The sequence below is a fragment of the Cibotium barometz genome, chromosome 10, assembly GCF_041138505.1.
Source record: "Cibotium barometz isolate CiBa-2024 chromosome 10, ASM4113850v1, whole genome shotgun sequence".
Classification (NCBI taxonomy): domain Eukaryota; kingdom Viridiplantae; phylum Streptophyta; class Polypodiopsida; order Cyatheales; family Cibotiaceae; genus Cibotium; species Cibotium barometz.
The window spans coordinates 43,869,371-43,891,270 of NC_141055.1; the positions used below are offsets into that span (position 1 = coordinate 43,869,371).

Consider the following 21,900-nt stretch of genomic DNA (forward strand, 5'->3'; position numbering starts at 1 on the left):
AGACCAAAGGGCTTGGGAGAGTGATTCTTCCAGTGTGAAAGATTCATCCATTGTCAATACTAACTCCAAAGTGAACATCATCAATATAGTGTTATACCAAAATTGGGGACAATCTCAAAAAAGTAAACATTATCACTATAGCGCTATACCAATAATTGGGACAATCTCAATTAGAGAGATTTCATTGTGTCATTAATTTGATATACTAAGCCTTGTATCAAAAGTGGAAAAATCTCAACCATAGAATTGATTTCACTAAAGCCTTATACCAAAAGTGGGACATTTGAGACTTGATAAAAATGATTGTGCCATTATTCAACTAGGTTTGCTCAGGGCACCTTAAATATAACCCTTTCTATTTCAAGCAACCCCTAACCAAAAGCTCTAAGAGCTAGATCTTAAATGAAAGGAGAAGCTCAAACCATATATCTGAAGAGATCCCTAAATGATCAAGAAGTTAGTGGTGAGTTTGCTTGGCATTTTAGAGTGATAACTTGATTCTAAGCGCCCCCACACAACTCTTGAGTAAACCTTGAGTACAAATGCACGACCACCAAAACCCTTGGACGGGCATTTGAACATGTGTAACCAGCTCTCATAAATCCTCAGAAGAACCAGGGAGAGGAAAACCGGCTGTGATGCCATGGCGAGCACGAGAGCACTTCGTAGCAATGTGTCCCGGTCCCTCCTCTCCACTATGTCGCGGCGGCGATCACTTTCATCGCCATCGCCACTGTGCTCTGTAGATCGGGCCATCATCGCTGCACCTCCCTTTGGCAGCTCCTCATGGGACTTCTCCATCAGAAGCTTCCGAAGCGGCCGTTTCGAAGATCCTAGCAGACGGTATGCATTTCTCCATCCTGTTGTTCTTGTCAAAAACCATGGTTTTTGACCTACGATTTTGTGTTTAGAAAGCCCGGGAAAAATCATCATCTTAGTTGCTAGTTGCCACTACAGCCATTACCATAGTAGACCTGTGGACTGTACCTGCACACTACGTAGTATCTGCAAGCAATCTACGTACTATGTATGGGCTTGCTGCATGTTGATTTCTACGTCTAGATTTTTCATGTGTCAATATGATATGTCATGTCACGTGTAATGTGTCATATGTCATGTGGTGTGCCATGTGTGACATGTCGTGGGTTTACAGAAGCAGTCTTTTTGAAGATCCTGACAGATGGTATGCATTTCTCAATTTTTCGTTTGTGTTGGTACGCTCTCTTTTGCCTTGACAATGTATGTGATTGCCCTAATTGTCAGTATTTTTTCTCAAAAACCTTGTAAAAAACCATCTCTTGCCATCAAGGCCACTACCACAATGTAAACTGTGCTTTCATTTGCTCTTGCGGTATCTGCTTTTGTCCTAATTGTTAGTTTCCTTGCTGAGAGTTCTTGTAAGCAACTGTGACTTTAGTTTCCAATGCCATCAAGCCCACTACAACATTGTGAACCATGCTTTTATTGACTTACTTTTCAATGCCATTAAGGCTACTGCCACAATAATATGGTTTACAATGTGCATGACTCATTTGCTGTGTACATTGATATCGAACTTTAGCTTTCGAGTTATTGTATACTTCGTCTTATCCAGCCACTTAACCAGCTTATCCTTAAAAAGAACCTTTATTGGTACCAAATTGTTTTTCTCGTAATAAAACATTTGTGTGCTTGCAGAGTCTTTTTTCACCCTTGCTGCACATTTTTTTATGCCTGTGGGGAGGGGGGGGGGTTTGTTTTCAAGAGAATCCACCTGGACACCCTCCCCTATCCTTGTAAATTTGCAAAAAAAGAGAGGATATCTGCGTGCTCTGATTACTCAAAGTCCATGGACATGAGAAGAGCTGGCCCAACTACATGTGCTCAGTCATGGACGTGCAGATGCAAAAGCCAGACACCAACATATATTGGGTGCAGTAAGGCCAATTCGTGTTGTGGTTTACACCTTTGTAAGAGGATGTTCACACACATACACAAACACACATAGGCAAGACCTTGATCCCAACATCTGTATGTGAAGTCATGTATCATGCGCCATGTGCTGGGTATCGTGTTGAGATTTTAGGAGACTACAAAAGTCATTTATTTTATGAAGTGAAGCAATTTTGTGTGTGTTATCAAAGTAGATGATCTTTAATTGGCTTATATAGAATTAGATGGCAAGCTGAATCGGTTTCGCATGTGGATGTACACCCTGCTAACTGAGTCTGCACATAGTCATGATTGGGACTTGCTAGGATTTAAAAGATTGCTTCAATGAGTTCAAAGAGCACCTCTTTGAGATTTGTAGCTGCACTTAGCTCGTGAAGCCTTAGAAATGGGCTCATGAACAATCAAGCAAATGATCTGAATGGCAGTCAATGCAGGATCTTCTGGTTATCTCAAAGTTAGAAAAAGTGGAGACTGTACTTTGGTTGGGTTTTCTAGAGTGGGTCTCGCCATAGATTGGGTCATCTCCTTTTAGGTGTATTCTTTCTCACCTTGTTTTTAGTTTGTTTTGGGGCCCTTTTCAAGCATTTACACATTGTTTCCTGAGCAGTTGTGGTTCTACGCATTATAAAGGCAAGGGACTGTCCTGAATGTAGCACTCTATATCACAGGTTCCTCCTCCTGCAGCTCTCTGGCTGAGATTTAGAAGGGGCCTTACAAGACTTTCTACTCCTAACTTCTGTCCCGCAATTCTTCTCCTTCCGGATGAAGCACAATGCTGAAGGTTGGTGAAGATAGTAGTTTTCTGCACGATTCTGAACTGTTCTTGCATGGAAGTTTTGTTTAGGTGGAGGTCCAAGAAGCCTTAGTTTAAGTGATTCCTGTTGAGTTTTTGAAATTGTGGTCTCAGTGAAGAGTGTGTATGAGTGTCGACCTCTGATTATTGAGCTCTATCGAATGTTGAGATGCTTGTAAAGATTTAAGCTCCAGGCTCTCTTTATTTCTATCTCAGGTAACTTGAAGAAAGACTAATTCATATTGTTACTTTGAAGAGCATCAATCTAATCAGTGCCTTGTTATAAAAGGCCTCATTGGACTTTGCATGTGCAAGGTACAGGAGAAGATAGTTTGCAAAGGTTCTACTTTGTGTGCCATATGATAATGGTTAACATTAATTTCTTTTTGTACTGGCACTGTATTGATTCTGGAATATTGTCGTTGTGAAGGTATGTAATGTCAACACCGACAAACTGGGGCATTCGCATCGTTCCGGAGAAAACTGCTTGTGTGATTGAGCGTTTTGGGAAGTATGTTAAGACATTGGATCCAGGCATTCACATTTTGATTCCCTTCGTAGATCGAATTGCCTACGTGCATTCTTTGAAGGAGGAAGCAATCACAATTCCTGATCAGAGTGCAATCACAAAAGATAATGTCAGCATTTCAATAGATGGGGTTCTTTATGTGAAGGTAATCTATTTTTATTTTTGGTACTTAATTGCTCCCTGGCCAGCTTGATCTGGTTTTGAAAGCTACTCATGTCACTGATGCAGATTGTAGATGCTATCAAAGCATCTTATGGTGTTGAGAATCCACTCTATGCTGTGATTCAACTTGCTCAGACTACCATGCGTAGTGAATTGGGGAAAATTACATTGGACAAAACCTTTGAAGAAAGAGACACACTGAATGAGAAAATTGTGGTAAGGCTATACTGTGCTGCTTTTTGGCTGTAGAATTGTTAAGAAATTATTTTCCAAAGCTGACTTTTTATCTGTAAGAATGAATCTCTATGTTGGTACCAAGGGTTCTATCTGCCGTGGATGTTCAAGGTGTCACAATAAATAAGGCAAACACTCAAGGGTTGATTTTTGCCCTCTGCTTAAACTACCCTTATGCACAGTGTCAATGCAGTACTAAGTTTGGCCTGCTTTGGAATGGACTCAAGATTTACTGAATTAAAAAGAAACATGACACAATTGGGTGGGGTGGACTTGCATAAAGCATGGTCGAAAAAACCTACAGAGATTAGACAAGAGGCAGGAAGGTTGTGCATGCTATCTTCACTACATCAAAGCTGAGAGGCTTTGCTTGGTTGAAACAACTACAGCAACAATTAAGGAAATGAAGGAAGAAGTATTTGGGACCTAGACAAAATTTTAAGCCCTTATGTGTTCACATTTATTAATAAGTGAGTGTGAAACATGAAAAGTGTGGGCACTGGGATGAGATTGGGGCTGAGATAACATCAGCTTTGCAAGAGATGTGGGACACAGGTTCTATGCCTTCTTCTCTCACTGAGGGGCTTATTTATCTTATTCCTAAGAGCGGGGATAAGACATTGATTGGCCAGTGGAGACCTATCACCTTACTTGGGACTGCCTATAAGATTCTTGCTAAGGCAGCGAGCATCAGGTAACTTCAGGTTGCAGCCAATTTTGCAGGATGTTAGTCATGATACCCAGAATGGATTCTTACACGGCAGGAGCATCTTTGATAACATTTTCTCGTTTTGGGAGGCCGTCGAATGGACTAAAGCGAGCAATCAGCCCTTAGCCATTCTGCTCTTGGATTTTGAGAAGGCCTATGATAGAGTGGATTGGGACTTCCTTGAGGGTACTCTTAGTCATATGGGCTTCTCTCAGAGATGGATCAAGGGAGTTTCATGCATGTATCGTGATGCCCACAGTAGAGTTCTTGCTTGCGGTAATAGACGAGAGCGGTTTCAGATTTCTCGCTCAGTATGACAGGGCTGCCCATTAGCCCCTTTATTATATATCGTAGTTGCAGAGGCCATGAGCATCTTTCTCCGCTCCACTGCTGGTATTTTAGGATTGAGGTTGCCGCTTCGTAGTCATGAGGAGTTGGTTGACTCTGAGTTAGCTGATGACAAAGCCCTGTTTTTGGAGGCTTCACATATATGCTTATGTTCCTTCCAGGTAGCACTAGAGGAGTTCTATTTGGCAGCAGGGACACTCATTAATTGGCACAAATCTGTTGGTTTTTGGGTTAGTGATTCACCGAGAGTTGATTGGGGTGCAGAGCTTGGTTTTACTTGGATCAGCAAAGGATGCACTGCTAGATATTTGGGATGCCAAGTTGGGATTGATATTTCTCCTGCACAGCAGTTTGCTCCGGTACTTATGAGTATCCGGAAGAAGAAGCTTCTCCATTGGAGCTCCAGGAGATTAGATTTAGCCTCCAGAGCGTTGGTGGCTAATGAGGTTTTGCTTGCCTCAGCATGGTTTCTTGCCTCTTGTTGGTGCTTCTCTCGTACGTGCATTGGCCAATTGCGGAGATTGATTCGCAATTTTCTCTGGTCGGGCTTGGATGACACCTCAGACACTTGTGTCAGGGTAGCTTGGCTCACAATTATTCAGCCCAAAAGAGAGGGGGGCTTGAATATTATCGATTCGGATGTTCAATGTAGGGCGTTGCTTTGCAAACTTGTGGTCGGAGGTTTCCTACCAGGCACTCAGCCTTGGAAGGATTTTTTCTTGTCTCAGATTTCCAGATGTACACCCAGGGTCAGGAGAGACTGGATGCCCAACACACGTTTTTTGTTCACAAAGGTTGATATTAGGGCACCATCTTCCCCTCTTATTGCAGCCATTGTCAGAGCATGGAGAAGCATGAGATATTTTTTGCGACAAAGGCTTCCTAGGTCTTTGGACGAGGCTGAACGACAACCTATTATGTGGAACGAGTTCATTAGGGATGAGGTTGGTCGGCCACTTGGTGCATCTCGTTATATGCAATGGTCAGGATGGGAGAGATGCGCATACACAATTCTTGCTTGGAAGACCTTTAAGAGTCTTTCGGAGGATCGGAGAGTTACATCCACTCAGCATCTTAGGGGCTCTTGCATTCGTATTGATCAAATTGATGCAGCTATTCTGCATGAGTGGCTTTTTGGGATCTTTCACGGAGACCATCATCCGAGTTGGCTGGGAGTTTTTTCGAGGATAGGCATACATCTGCAGGTCATTGCTCTGCCAAGCCAGGAGGATACAGATTTCCTTATTTATTCTATCATGCCTGGTGGGAGATAGAGGAGATGTATGGAGGAGATTATACCAAATACTAGGCTTAGTCGAGTGAGGATTGTTGGTCGCTTGGGGAAGCACTGGTTCATTGACCCTTCTCCTCAGATAGTGACACATGGCTCTTGGTGTTTGTGGCTATATGGTGGCAGTCCTATGTGATATCTTTAGTGGGACCCAGGAGAGTGGGAGTGGATTGATGCCTTCGATCCTTTGAAAAGCCTTCCTTTTTCCAGTTTCATTGTTCGGAATGCCAGGCTTCTCCTCACTTGACAGATGCATAGGATCCCTACTCTCAGGCCCCATTGGGAGAGCTATGATATTTCTCCAGTGATACAGCGCAGATATTGGCATAGACTTTGGCACTCATATAGAAGGAGCCAAATCTCTCATTTCTGTTGGTTATTCTTACACCCACCAATCAGTGGAGATCAGTTTTCGATGTAGCACCTTCCTGTCCTAGATGTGCGGCAGATTTTGAGTCCGTACAACATTGTCTATGGGGATGCAGCCTTGCACAGCAGATTTGGGGCAAATTGAGTGGCCGAGCCATGCATGTGACTTGGGGGGCAGTTGCTTGGCTCTCCCAGTCCGGTCCACAACTTTTTTATGAGGGCAGTGGTACAGGTTCTGTTTTTTTCATTCGTAGAGATATTGCCCAGCATGGTTTATTGCAGGATGTTCCTCACTCTGATTATACACCCCCTAGACAGAGGATTGACACTAGTTGGGAGATTATTGCTAGTATTACAGCATGGCAGATCTGGAGAGCTAGATGCACGGAAGCTATTGAGGGTGTCCAGATTTTTGGGTCTCAGAGCATCAGTACTATATGGGGTGATATCATCCACACTCTTATGGCTACTTGGGCTCGCATTCAGGGGCCCTCTCGTTTTGCGCAGGTGAAGCGTGCGATATTTATGCGGGAATGGGACCATGGCATCTTCTTTTCCTCTAGTACCACAGGTCTTACATGGCATCATGATGCTCCTCAGTGGTTGAAATCACCTTACATATTGGGGTGATTCTATTCTCTTCCGGCTTATAGCTGTGATTGTTGTATGTTTTTCTCATACTTAATAGAAGTCTCTTTCTGAAAAAAAAAGAAACTGTGGGCATTGGGCATTGGAGCACTTTGTGCACCCTCTACACTCAAAAGAGCCAAGTGCCCCCGCTATTGTCCATGTGGGGTGCCCATGCATCTTTTGGGAAGGTGTGGGCACCATGGTGGGCTGCCCAGCACTTAGCAAGCCTGCATGTCACCCCCTTAACCCCTCTCTGGACTAGGCGCCTCCTTGCATCAGTTGTAACATCTGCACAAGCACATGTTAGCATATTTATTCTCAGTTTCTGCCTATGTTTGGAGTCCCCTTTTGATCCCTTTTATGGCCCTTGGTTATGGGCTGGCCACCCCTATTTTCTTGTATTTTTTCCTTTTTTCTTGCTATTTTTCCCCAGGTTGGGTGACTTTTCCCAGTCGGCCAGCTCTGATTTGTCCAGTTGGCCAGCCCCTCATTACCTATTTATAGGTGGGCTTGCCTCCCTCACTTTTCATAGTTTGGTCATCTTTTGTATCCCTCACTTATGAGACCTTTTATGTCTCTTGCTCGGGATTGCTTCATTGCAATATATTCAGCATAGTTGCTTCATCTCTCTCTCTCTCTCTCTCTCTCTCTCTCTCTCTCTCTTGCACTTCTCAGATTAGCACTTCCGCTTTGTGCACTCTTTCATGGTATCATCGCACTAGGTTTAGAGTTCTCTCTGCTGCCCCAGATTTTGCCCTATCTACAGCCCCTTCACCTCTGCGTTTTTTTCAGATTTGCAGCCTCTGGTTGCTGCGTTTTCTGGACAGTTGCTGTTGGTCGCTCTACCTTCACTTGGGTTTCATCGCTTTCAGCCTGAAGGTACCTTCTCATCAGCGTTTTTTCTCTACAGGAGAGTGGCACTGGTCAGCCTGTATTTTCAGGTCTGCAGCCCCTTGTTTGGCTGTGTTTTCTTCTCTAGTGGACATTACCTATTGCAGAGGGGGTCTTGTGGTGATTCTGGCTTTGGTGGCAACCTTGGTACCTGTGGTGGACACCACTTCTTCTGAGATTGTGCGTTTTTCTTGAGGAGAGCTCGAGTTACCGCCAAGACTGTCCTAGTTGTTGCCTTTCCCTTTTGCACCTTCCTACAGCATATTCCCAGGCCCTGTGTGGCTGTTTTTTCTCTCTATATCAAATCAGCATTTTTTGCTTCCCTCTTCTTGTGGCCTTAAGGCTATAGGTACAATCGACAGAAGCTTTTGTGTTTTTTGCTACACGAGGATTTTCGGGTGCTATCGAGCCTGTTAGAGCTGCGTTTTGGTGGGAGGAAGGGACCTACATCAGCGTTTTTTGATTAGGACAGTTTTGATCTTATGAGGTTTGGTCCTATTGGTTGGATCAATGATGACAGTTTCAGATTTTTCTCCCGCACCACTTTCTTGTTATTTCCTGGATGAGGCAGACAAGTTGGATGGTGGTAACTTTCAGCCATGGATGGTGGTAACTTTCAGTCATGGAAGTTGCAGGTTACTTCTATTCTCAGGGAGTATGGTTTGATGGAGTTTCTCTCGTACAAGAATCGGCGCCTACCGGACCTTGCCTCTGCGGAGGATGTGTGTAGGTGGAGGAGGACTGACGGACAGATCTATGGGTTTCTCCTCTTGAATTGTCAGGATTCGGTTCTTCGACACTTCATCTATGCTTTTGATGATGCTTCTACTTTCTGTGTGGCAATTGCTTTGTGATCTGTATGGTGATGCCAATGATCGATAGATGGTTTTTGCTTGTGGGTGCTATGCAGCCGGTGATCTTGTGGATACTTCTTTTGGAGATGTTCTTGCAGCGAAGGATAGTTGGCTAGTTTTTTGTTTCTGTGCATACTTCTCCTGGCCATCTCTGGTGATGTTTTTGAGGAAGACAGTGGGATATCTTTGCTCATAGCTTCTGAGGGGGATTTGTCTCTTATTGCTTCACCTCCGACTCTTTCTTCGACAACCAGTGACCAGGATGTGTTGTTGGTCCCTTTACCTTCTATGGAGGAACTTGCTTCTACACTATGTGATGTTATTGAGGAGGCTACTACTACTTTAGTTACCACTACTGTGAATGTTCCTATTTCCCTTACTTTGTGAGGATTCTGGATTGTGGGCAGGTGTGTCCGTGACCGTGCCTGGGGCACAGTGGTACTTCCAAGTATTGAAGGTTTGGGATTTGGATTTGGTTGGGCTTGTGGAGTCCTGACATCAGTTTTCAGAGGGGGCAGTTGAGTTCTTACATCTGGTGATGCCGACCTTTGAGGAGGTGCTTTTGTACAGCATTGGGCTACTCTCGGTACAGTGTTGGAGCAGATAGACTCTTTCTTTTGAGGGTATTTTCTTCTTGGAGTAGGCTTCTAGGGATTTCTATGGCACTGTGTTTACATTTGGGTTTGGCACCCATATTTGGAGCAGCACGACGCAACCTACATGGTTGTTTTCTTCTAGAGGATCAGTGTACTTGGTAGCTTGTTTTGTTGCTTTTGTAGTTGAGTTGATGAGGAGATTGCTTGTGGAGCTTTCCTGGTACCTGTTGTTGCTGCATTCTTTTGTCGTTGATAGAGGACAACTTCTTTGGCTTCTCAGAGTTTGTCTTTTGTCTTTTGTCTTTGACAGAGGACAACTTCTTCGGCTTCTCAGAGTTTGTTCAGCGTTTGGTGCTGAGAGGGGGTGTTAGCATATTCATCCCCAGTTTCTATCCTTGTTTGGAGCCCCCTTTTGATCCCTTTTATGGCCCTTGGTTGTGGGCTGGCCAACCACCCCTATTTTCTTGGTATTTTTTCCAGGTCGGGTGACTTTCCCCCAGTCGGCCAGCTCTGATTTGTCCAGTCGGCCAGCCCTTAATTATTGCCTCCCTCACTTTTCATAGTTTGGTCATCTTTTGTATCCCTCGCTTACGAGACCTTTTATGTCTCTTGCTCGGGATTGCTTCATTGCAGCATATTCAGCATAGTTACTTTCTCTCTCTCTCCGATTTGTCTCATAGGCCGAGTTCGGTCTTTTGGAAGACGTTAATAAAATCTTTCTCTCTCTCTCTCTCTCTCTCTCTCTCTCTCTCTCTCTCCTGCACTTCTCATATTAGCACACTCTAGTGCTTATCTTGCTTCTGCTTTGTGCACTCTTTTAGCACCCTCTTTATGGCCAACGCTCCTACTTGCCACTTGCACGACTTGTACGGAGTTGTATGATTATACGGCCTATTCCTTTCTAGCGTCGAAGATTGGGGAGCGTTGTCCTTCGGTGCAACCCTACCTCGTGTGAGATTAGGCTTGGTGTGCGAGATTCATGTAGAAGCCTACATGAGAGTGGTCAGAGTGACTATGGCAATGGGCATAGCCTACTCTAATACCATTTGTAAACACTAGGGTTTGCACAAAAGAGAACCTAAGCTAAGGTGGATGGAAGATATCCATGGTGTGTATGTAGAGAGAGAGAGAGAGAAAGAGAGTGCTGAACGAGTGAGCATTGCACGATTCAATGATAGATTGATTGATATGATAGAAGTGATGTTGACTCACCAAGTACAATGCTTTTGTAGGCTTGTAGCCTTATCTTTTGACCCATACAAATAACACACACTGATAAGTACATGCCACATGGCACACTTATCATATCCACTCATAAGAGTGTGTTCGCACACTACTTAGCATAATAACCCTTTTAGGGGCTGTTCTCTCACACACACACACATACTCACACACATGCATGCATATGGACAAGAAGCAAGGGTTCTGTCACAATCCTCCAGAGATCTGTGTCATGCGGAAGGATTTCTTGGAGCATGATGGATTCACTCATATAAGAGTTGGTGACTTTAATGAGTGATTAGAGTTGGTGACTCTAAGTCAGTAAGAAGAGTTGGTGACTCTGACTACTATATTTATGCATGTGTGCACACTCAACCTTATTTAATTATTATTTCTTTGTTTACTAAAGTCTATGGTTGCAGGTTCATATTCATTAAAGTTTGGGCGGACAAACTTATAATTTATAAGAGAGTTCACATTGGGCTGGACTATTTTAATGAACCGGCACCAATTATTAGACTTGGGCACCCTGGGCATGGACCAAAAACCCACTAATTGCTAAAAGTGACCCTGGGGGCTATTTGTGATACCCACGAGTTGTTTTTTTCGGGTTTTGGGGTGTTGAGCAAGCTAGGGCAGCCACAAGAGCTGGTCGACTTCTTCTGTAGAGGGCATATGGGCTGTGGACAGCAAGAATGAGAGCAGTGAGGCTGGCCGATACTAGGTACAAGAACTACAAGGCTGGTCGACTTATGGAACAGGGGCAATAGGGCTGGTCGGCTGCTGAAAAACAGGTTGCAGGGGAGGCCGACAGTGCTCTCTCTCTCTTCCCACAAGCCACAAAGAGCCAATCAAGATGCATACTTGCTCCCTAGGGCTGGTCAACTTCCTCTACTGCATCTCTTTTGGCTGGCTGTGCTGAAATAGAGCAAATTTCAGCCATACTTCATGGGTTTCCTTGAGATGGAACAGATACAGGTCGTGCCAGGATTCAACCCAGCTTCATGGGATGTAAAACGATTGGTCTAAGTGCTGTTTTGGGCTTGTTTGGAGCTGCAGAAATTGCACAATCGTGTGGACAGCTCTGAAACCAAGGGACAGTTGGTGATTGTTAAGCCCAGGTTGGTTACCAAGGCCTTGGTTTAACGGGACAGCAGTTGTTGACTGCATTGGCCGTGGTTGGTGACCGAGGGTTGGCTTTATCTAGACAAGAGTTGGTGACTGCTTTGCCCTTGGTTGGTGATTGAGGGTTTGTTTTCTCTATTGGGCAGTTGGTGCTTTGGTTGGTGACCGAGAGCTTGTATTGTTTTGTTTTTCACAGATTTGGATAAATTTGGTGCTCTTGGGCACCCGCATCTTGTACAAGAGAACACTTTGTTGGTAAAAAAGTTTTCGTAGCCAGGGGGCATGGTGATGCAAGAGAGTTTGCTTATAAAATTCGGAGTTGGTTAGATGGTATATCTTAGAATCCTTAAGGATTTGGAGATGAGGAAATCTATAAGAGTTTATAAGCTTTCTATCCGATTTAGTGGTCTTATGAGATAATTAAGTTAATTAATGATGTGGTCTAGAAACTAGAGTTACCATCAAGTGTAAGTTCACGTGGTCATTTATGTCAAAAGATTGAAAGAGATGTTGAGGGCGGGAGTGAAGGCCTTGGACTGTTAGGGTTAGGGTTTGGAGGTGCTGCAAACACAGGCGTGGAGAAAGAGAGAGAGAGAGAGAGAGAGTGAACACGACTCTTGTATGTATTCAGCTTGTGAAGTGAAGTACAATAGCCACATAATAAAGTGACCTAAAAAGATGTGTGTTCACATGTCCGGCCATAAAATGTGCCGGGTGGACCAAAACACTTATAAACTGTTTATAAGTGTAACTAAGCTAAACTGGAGCTAAACTGGGAAAAAAACCTCCACTAACTGAAGTAAAAAGTGCCCTAGTAATCTACTGATGATCACTAGCACTCCTCTGGGTGCATACACAGCATAAAACCCAACAAACCCCCCCGGAGTGATATGTGATCACTGTACATCATCCACCAAAAGGAAACAAATTCAAAGCAGTGCGGAATGCTTCGAATTTCGGACGTGGTAATGCCTTGGTGAAGATGTCTGCCACATTCTGATCTATAGGACAGTAGATCAGACTGATATCACCTGCCTGGAGTCTCTCCCGAACAAAATGATAGTGAATCTCAATGTGTTTCGTGCGAGCATGAAACACAAGATTCCTGGCCACAGCAATGGCACTCTGACTATCAGTATAGATAGGTGTAGGCTCCTCCATTGAAATATCCATATCAGTCATGAGACGACGCAACCAAACACACTCAACAGTAGTAGTGTAGGCTGCTCTGTTCTTTGCCTCACAAGACGAAGTGGCCACTGTGGTCTGTTTCTTGCTTAGCCAAGAAATGCATGAAGAGCCAAGAAAGAAACAATTTCCACTAGTGGAATGTCTGGTATCAAAATCACCAGCCCAATCTGAATCACTGTAAGCGTATAACTGCATGTCACCCCCCTCAGGATAAAGCAATCCAAGAGACAAGGTACCCTGCAAATACCGGAATACACGCTTCACAGCTTGCCAATGTGACAACCGCGGGCTGTGCATGAATCTGCTCAACTGAGATTGAATATCTTGCCGTGTAGTACACAAGTAAGTAAGGCACCTAACAGCCTGAGCATATGTAGTGGCATCAAAGGAAATACTGTCATCTTGTAGTGACAGTTTCATCCCAGGCTCCATAGGAGTACTAATAGGCTTGCAATCCTGAAATTTAAACTTCTCCAGAAGTTTAGCAACATACCGAGATTGCAACAACCCAATGCCTCTGTTATCCTGCACAAACTGTATGCCCAAATAGTAGTGTACAAGCCCCAAATCAGACATGTCAAATGTCTGTTGCAGTATCTCTTTAAAAGGTGCAATTTTGTCATCGTTTGATCCCATGAGCAAGAGATCATCTACATAAAGACTGATGACCAGCAGATCTGAACACAGGCTCAAACAAAATAAACTTTGCTCAGGATCTTTAAAAAGATTACTACTCTCCTCCAAAATCTTGAAACTCTTGTTACAGAAGAAAGTCTCCACAGATACAAAACACCTCCCGAAACTGATCCTCAAGTGAAGTAGCTGGAGATAGGCCCCCTCTGAGTGTAGAAAACTCCTTTGGGAAGCAAAATGCAGCCAAAACATTGCTGTCTAGCAAAAACAGCACTCCTCCACCAACAGAAGGCAAGGAACATGAAGAAACCGGGTAACTATGTAGGCCAGGAACAAAACACAGGTATAGATGCTCCAAAATCAGCAAAACGTTGGCTGAAATCAGAAATTTAGTGACCTCCTGTAACTTGGTAGAACACAATGCTAATCAATACACTTAAATACACTAGGATCTGATGGGCACATGCTCAATACAAGAAGTAATTTGCTGAATTGACAAGAGACACACAGTGAGCTGGAATGGCCGGCCCCTCCCTCAAATAAAGTATGTTGATCTTGAGAGAATCAAGCACATAGTGTTATGGGCATTTTTGACCAGATTTCCATACCAATGCATATGAATACAATATTGCAAACAAGTGGTTGTCGATGTAGACTTGCAACTCACACTACCCTCTCAAGTGCCCATGTTCCCTACTGTAAACCGGCCTTGGTCTTCAGACAAAACCAAAGGGCGGTGCAAAAACAAACTTGCACACAAAACAATTCAACACCTTTGAGGACTAAGAAAAGGAAAACACATAGGGGGAGCTAGAGTGCTCCTGCAAACAGTACACGGACACCGATTGGCCCCAAAACGTAGTGGCGCCCCTTGCGGTATTTCTTTAATTGATCATGAGAGAGCTTTGATTACGATAAGGCTGGAAACTCAGCCGTCACAGTAGAACTCCTGAAGCCTGCAAAGACCTTGCATCATGGCTTCATATCCACTCGGCATCCACAAACAAGTCCAGCCATTGTTCACATCAAAAGACTCCCACACATTGAGTCTGCATACAAAAGCTTTCTCCCATGATCAGGGCTGCCACAACCATCCATAGCCTCTCACCCTATGAACAACATCACACCCTGACACATCCAGTGCTTCTGCATCACAACAAAGACTCCAAACTGTTTCCCAAAAGAGAACTCGCCTCACAGCACAGCGTACCATACAATAGACACACCTGTACACTTCCTCTCTACCTTCCAAGGGTACTATCCATCTCAGTCATGGATTCCCTATCCCCTGTCCAATCAGTAGCAAGGTTGTACCAATCATGTGTCCACTCCTGTGACCGCTGCCTGCATGTGACTTATCTCTTGGAGAAACCCAAAAACATGTTTCCACATGAAATAAAGACCTGTTTCAGCAAACATCGGGTGACTAGTTTTCCCATGAAACATTTTGTCTGGCTCAGCATGAAACCCATGTCTTGTTTCCATGTGAAATCATTCTCGGCACATACTCAAATGTAGTGCCAACACAAAACACAAACAAACGAGAGAGCTCTTACTGAATATGTCTGGCTGTATTTTTGCCCCAGAACTATGTTACATAGGTTTGCCCAAAACTGCAGGTCTCTCTGTTCCTTCCAAGCAGGAAGAAAGCAATCTGCTCCATGGGTATGCACCCATGAGAGCTTGCGTTGCTCCCATGCCAAGAAACATAGCCAGGCTACCTTGTACTTGCAGCTGATAACCCATGTACACAGTGTACTTGCAGCCAAGCAAAATAGCCCATAAACAGTCTCAAAACATGCCCTGTTGCAAGGAGGACCAGCATACTTGTGCACCTCTGTCCAGCAGCTAACTGGTCTTCTCCCTCCAAAAAGCAAAGAGAGAGAGGAAGGTTCAGCGCCTGTGTTTTCTGTAGCACAGCAGCCAATTTACCAACCTTCTCTCTCCAAAAAAGTAAGCTTGGTTTGCGCCTGTGTTCTCTGTAGCACAGCAGCCAGAGAAGCGCAGCCCATGCACTCTCCCAAAAAGCAAGAGTAGCGCGGCCCGCCAGCAGTCCTTCCAGAAAAGCATGAGAGAGAGAGAGCCAAGGCGCATGTGCAGTCCCACTGTTTTTCCACCAGTAGAGAGGCGCATCCAGCCATCTGCTTTTTCACCAATAGAGAGGCGCATCCAACCATCTGCTTTTTTCACCAAAAAGAAAGGCGCATCCAGCCATCTGCTTTTTGCAGTCCAGCTAGCTGGCGTGTAAGTGCAGTCCAGTGCTTTGCTTTTTCACCCATAAAGCGGCGCCTGTTGTGCAGCCTGCCAGTCCCTTTTCAGAAGAGCACACACATGGCCCCCAATAATAGGATATGGGCCACGTTATCTTTCATAAAGGGTATTATAATGTTTTTAAAAGTTTTTAAAATCTTTTGTTCCCTCCCCCCACATGGGGTTGTGAAAAAAAAGACTTTTTAAAACCTTGAGTCCTTTTTGACTTCCAAACCGATGCCATTCACACTGTCCACCATGTCCCCGTGCACACCTGCATACTGTCTAGAGAAGAACACATGGTCGTGACATAGCCCCCTCTTGCAAAATAGCAAGCGTCCTTGATTGCACTCAATCGCACAGTAAGGCATCTTATGAACAAAGATGCCCCATATGACAAAAGCAATGGCTCTCCATTGCATCTGGGTGATGAAACAATCATCCTGCACAATATGGCCACACCGCCAAGTGAAAGTGACAAACAACTCTTACTTGCTCCTTCAGAACCTACAGCAAAAGTCTAAAACCAAGTGGAAACACGTAACTTGTGTTAGCCAAAAATAAAACCATGCATCATTCTACATATGGCACACATATGCATGACACACACATATGCATTCGCAAACAATATGCTCCTCAAGATGCTCTACCTACTCTAAAGTAACAGTCTAAGGGCTGCTCGGAAGCTTTACGCCCATGGACATCCCGCAGGACCCACGATTGGTGGTACAACATGAGCATATGAAAGCACTCAATGCATCCAAACAATACATCCACTAAGTACTTTCCACATATGTCCCTCTTGATGCTTTACCTACTCTGCTTATGGCCATCCTGCAGGAGCCACACCCAGTGGTGCATTCATGAACATAATAGTGCATACATGCACATATAGAGTTTGATCTATATATCCATGAAGCAAACCAACTCTAGGACTGCTCGCAAGACTTGTGCTCTCCATAGAGTCTCGAAGTGTTAGCTCAGGTTGCCGCAGACTTTGAGCTCAACCAAACCATGCCATTCCAAAGGAGACCAACTCCACAAATAGCATCGTCTCAATATCCAATTGACCAATCCTATGGTCAAGAACAGCCAAAACCATATGACAAAGATCAATGTCCCAATCTTCCTCAGTCATACCTTAGTTCCAAAGGCAAAAACCAACTCTGTTAACCATAGGTGTAGACAGAGTTATCCATAGTTGCAGTTCATGGTGCGGCCGACTTTGAACCATACCCAACTTTACCATCTCATGTGACTAGTACACAATATTATAGAAGTCCCATAAGTAGATGTACCGTCAGCTATCAGTACCTTCGGGTGAATACAAAGATGTCACCAAGCGACTCCTAGATGACAATTGAGCCTGTTTGTAACAAGGGAGTGGAGGTGCTACCCCCCACTTGAGCATCAAGCAATGCTTCAGACCCCAACTCTGCTGAACCTGAATGAGCTGTAGCAAAAGTCGGCTCCAAAGGCATCAAGATAAAGCTGCAATACCTGAGGTGAATCTGCTAAGTCACCCTCCTCCATCCACTTCGCATCCATCGGTGAATAGTTCTTGAACTTCACAAGATAGCGACGGGAAACTTTACCTTGTACTTTTCTTTCCTTATGTGCGAGTATCTGCTCGGGAATAAAAACCTCATCAAGTTCCTCCGCTTCCGACAGAGGGTCATCTCATACATCCTCAAGCACCCAAAACCTCCTTGCACTCCACCCAAGTGGTAAGCACAAGTCCCCGATGAAGCATAGTAGATCACCACTGCTAAACATAAAAAGAAGCTGCCTTCCAGACCCATGAAGCTTCCATGAAGATACCATCGGTGACAAACTGTCGAAAGCCATAGCCTTCAACCTAAGTTTTGTACCATAACACTTCAATTGCGTCTTGTTCCTAGCCTACTACTACTTGTCTTTTCTCCTGAGGTTCATCCTCAGCTTTTGCTCTTCACATCATATAGGCAAAGACACATAGTCCTGCATTGCCTCCTGCACTTCCTTTTCACTTTCCACATGTTGAAGCTTTTGATGCGACTCTCATGAGACAACCATGAGCTCACCCCCTTAGGAAAGTTGGCAATTGTCCCGGCCAAAGAACCCACAGTGTCACGACCCTGTGTTTTTCTCTGGACAATATGCAGGTGTGCATGGGGACATGGTGGACAGTGTGAATGGCATCAAGTTGGAGTCAAAAAGTAAACCCATGTGTGGACAACCCCAAGTGTGAAGGGGGCAAAGAGATTTTAATTTAAAAAGGTTTTATAACCTTTGGTGGTCAATAATTAATGTTATAAAGGTTTTAAAAACCTTGGGAGACCCCAAGGCAATTTTTAGAGACTACTCCACTTTTGGAGGCCCTCGACTCTCCTCCCTCTCTCTAGCTTTTTGGGAAGCGTGCTAGTTCTCATGTGTGGAAGAGAGGAGAGGTCGACTCCATATGGGGCTGCTGGTTTTTGGCTGCGCACAGAAGAGCCAGTACAGATCTGTACGACTGCTGCTGCAGGTACAATGTACGGCTGCTGCAGGTACAAGTCGACTGTTGGAGAAGGTGTGGTTGCTGCGAGTTGTTGAAGATCAGGCCGTACAGCCAGGCCGTACAGCACTGTACGGACAGCAGGTACAATGTACGGTGGCTGCAGGTACAGGCGGCGCTGGTTCAGGTGGCTGCTGCTCTGTTGTTAGCTGGTACAGTCGGGTACATGCAGGCGGACCAGGACAGTTCTGTCCAGCAGCTACAGGCGGGCCAGTTCAGTTCAGTTTTGTACTGTTGCAGGTGGCGCATCACCAGGGTTCAGCGGCGCATAAAAAGCTAGGCCATTTGTGCTTTTTGGAGGACGCCCTGTTTTTGTAGAAAGGAGGGGCTGGTTTTTCATGAACATAGACATCATGTCGATGGCGTTCAACTGATGGAATTTTGAGTTTCTCTTTGCTTTGGGTTCGGGATTGTTTTGAGATCAATTTGAGGACTGTTTATGGGCTGTTTTTGTTCGATAGCAAATTCAGCAATGTACTTGGGTTTCTGGCTGCAAGTACAGGTCAATCGAAAATGTTTCTTGGCATGTGAGTGAAGCAAGCTCGCATGGCTGCGTGCTCATGGAGCAGATTGTTTTCTTCCTGCTAGAAAGGAACAAAGGGACCTACAGTTTTGGGCATCTCTATGTTGCCTGATGTTTCATGAGGGAACAGGTAACTAGATGTATGCTGTTGTTGGCACTGTTGTTGAATGGTGCTATGAATGGTTCTGTATGGAAACAGGACAGAAGTTTCACAGGGAGACATGCCTAAGGGTTTCATGTGGAAACATGTCGTAGGTTTCTCGAGGAAACATGTTTTTGGGTTTCTCCAGGAGATAGTTACATGCAGGCAGAAGGTACAGGACTGGACACATGTTTGGTACAGCCTTGCTACTGATTGGGTAGGGGACAGGGAATCCATGACAGAGATGGATAGTACCCTTGGAAGGTAGAGAGGGTTGGTACAGATGTGTCGACTGTATGCTGTGCTGTGCTGTGATACGAGTTCTCTTTTGAGAGACAGTTTGGGAGTCTGTGTTGTGATGCAGAAGCACTGGATGTGTCAGGGTGTGATGCTGTTCATAGGGTGAGAGGCTAAGGATGGTTGTGGCAGCCCTGATCATAGGAGAAAGCTTCTGTATGCAGACTCAATGTGTGAGAGTCTTTCGATGTGAACAATGGCTGGACTTGTTTGTGGATGCCGAGTGGACAAGAAGCCATGATGCAGATTCTTTGCAGGCTTCAGGGGTTCTACTGTGACGGCTGAGTTCCCAGCCTTATTGTAATCAAAGCTCTTATAATCAATTAAAGAAATACCGCAAGGGGCGCCACTGCCTTTTGGGGCCAATCGGTGTCCGTGTACTGTTTGCAGGAGCACTCTAGCTCCCCTTGTTTGTTTTCCTTTTCTAGGTCCTCAATGGCGTTGAAGTGTTTTATGTGCGAGTGTTTGTTTCACCGCCCGTCAGGCCGGTTTCAAGGTTCCGTTTGCCGGGACACATCGTCGACTTTCTCAAGGAGGCGAGCTCGTGGTTGTCTCATGAGAGTCACATTAAAAGCTTCAACATGTGGAAAGTGAAAAGGAAGTGCAGGAGACAGTGTAGGGTTGTGTGTCTTTGCCTATTTGAGGTGAAGAGCAAGAGCTGAAGATGAAGATCAGGAGAAAAGACACGAAGGACAAGAAGTAGTCGGCCAGGAACAAGAAGGAGTTGAAGTGTTATGGTGCAAAACATGGGTTGAAGGCTATGGCTTTCGACAGTTTGTCACTGGTCGTATCTTCATGGAGGCTTCATGGGTTCGGAAGACAGTTTATTTCTATGTTTAGCAGTGGCGATCTACTATGCTTCATCGGGGACTTGTGCTTACCACTTGGGTGGAGTGCAAGAAGGTTTTGGGTGCCTGAGGATGTATCAGATGAGGCTCAGACGGAAGCAGAGGAACTTGACGAGGTTCTTATTCCCGAGCAGATACTGGCACATAAGGAAAGAAAGGTACAGGGTAAGGTTTCCCGTTGCTATCCTGTGAAGTTCAAGAGCTGTTCATTGATGAATGCGAAGTGGATGGAGGAGGTTCACTGATGGATGCGAAGTGGATGGAGGAGGGGAAGCACCTCCGCTCCCTTGTTACAGACAGGCTCAGTTGTCATCTAGGAGTCGCTTGGTGACATCTTTGTATTCACCCGAAGGTATTGGAGGCTGACAGTACATCTGCTTATGGGACTTCTATGATCTTGTGTTCTAGACACATGAGATGGTAAAGTTGGGTATGGTTCACAGTCGGCTGCACCTTGAACTATAAGTGCAACTATGGATAACTCTATGGAGGGCATAAGTCTTGCGAGCAGTCCTAGAGTTGGTTTGGTTCATATATGGATTGAACTCTATTTGTGCATGTATGCATACAGTTTTTGTGGTATTATTGTATTCTGGTGCCATTGGATCCTGGTATCACTGAGAATACATTGGGTAATACTCAGGCTTGTGACGTGTGCTGCATGTATATTGGTATGATACATCTAGTGCTTTATTATGTTCATGGATGCACCACTGGGTGTGACTCCTGCGGGATGGCCATGTGACATACGTGGGAAGTACTTAGTGGATGTAGTGTTTGGATGCATTGAGTGCTTTCATATGCTCATGTTGTACCATCAGTCGTGGGTCCTGCAGGATGCCCATGGGCGCAAGGCTTGCGAGCAGCCCTTAGACTGTTACTTTGGAGTAGGTAGAGCATCTTGAGGAGCATATTGTTTGCGAATGCATATATGTGTCATGCATATGTTTGTCATATGTAGAATGATGCTTGGTTTTAATTTTGGCTAACACAATTAACGTGTTTCCATTTGGTTTTAGACTTTTGCTGTAGGTTTCGAAGGAACAAGCAAGAGGTGTTTGTCACTTTGGTGTGACAGTGTGGCTTATTGTGCAGGATGATTATTTTATCACCCAGATGCATTGGAAGGCCATTGTTTTTGCCATATGGGGTGTCTTTGCTCATAAGATGCTTTACTGTGCCATTGAGTGCAATCGAGGACGCTTGCCATTTTTCAAGAGGGGGGTATGTCACGACCCTGTGTTTTTCTCTGGACAGTATGCAGGTGTGCACGGGGACATGGTGGACAGTGTGAATGGCATCAGGTTGGAGTCAAAAAGTAAACCCATGTGTGGACAACCCCAAGTGTGAAGGGGGCAAAGAGATTTTGATTTAAAAAGGTTTTATAACCTTTGGTGGTCAAAAATTAATGTTATAAAGGTTTTAAAAACCTTGGGAGACCCCAAGGCAATTTTTAGAGACTACTCCACTTTTGGAGGCCCACGACTCTCTTCTCCCTCTCTCTAGCTTTTTGGGAAGCGTGCTAGTTCTCATGTGTGGAACAGAGGAAAAGTCGACTGCATATGGGGCTGCTGGTTTTTGGCTGTGCACAGAAGAGCCAGTGCAGATCTGTACGACTGCTTGCAGGTACAGTGTACGGCTGTTGCAGGTACAAGTCGACTGCTGGAGAAGGTGTGGTTGCTGTGAGTTGTTGAAGATCAGGCCGTACAGCCAGGCCGTACAGCACTGTACGGACAGCAGGTACAGTGTACGGTGGTTGCAGGTACAGGCGGCGCTGGTTCAGGTGGTTGCTGCTC

The 21,900-nt window shown here is 44.8% G+C and overlaps 1 protein-coding gene across 2 annotated transcripts in view; it reads left to right on the forward strand.

Moving 5' to 3' along the window:
* Positions 1-456: 456 nt before the first annotated feature.
* The window catches only part of LOC147634946 (uncharacterized), a 158,360-nt gene continuing 136,916 nt past the window's right edge, over positions 457-21,900 (forward strand). The window contains exons 1-4 of one of the 2 annotated variants that reach the window (XM_086804212.1): positions 828-843; positions 2,942-3,040; positions 3,156-3,399; positions 3,483-3,632. In XM_086804212.1, the coding sequence (XP_086660338.1) occupies positions 3,163-3,399; positions 3,483-3,632 (387 nt within the window). In that variant the 5' untranslated portion in view covers positions 828-843; positions 2,942-3,040; positions 3,156-3,162. Of the gene's footprint in view, positions 844-2,941; positions 3,041-3,155; positions 3,400-3,482; positions 3,633-21,900 lie in introns of both variants that reach the window. The other variant, XM_086804211.1, reaches the window with a different exon arrangement.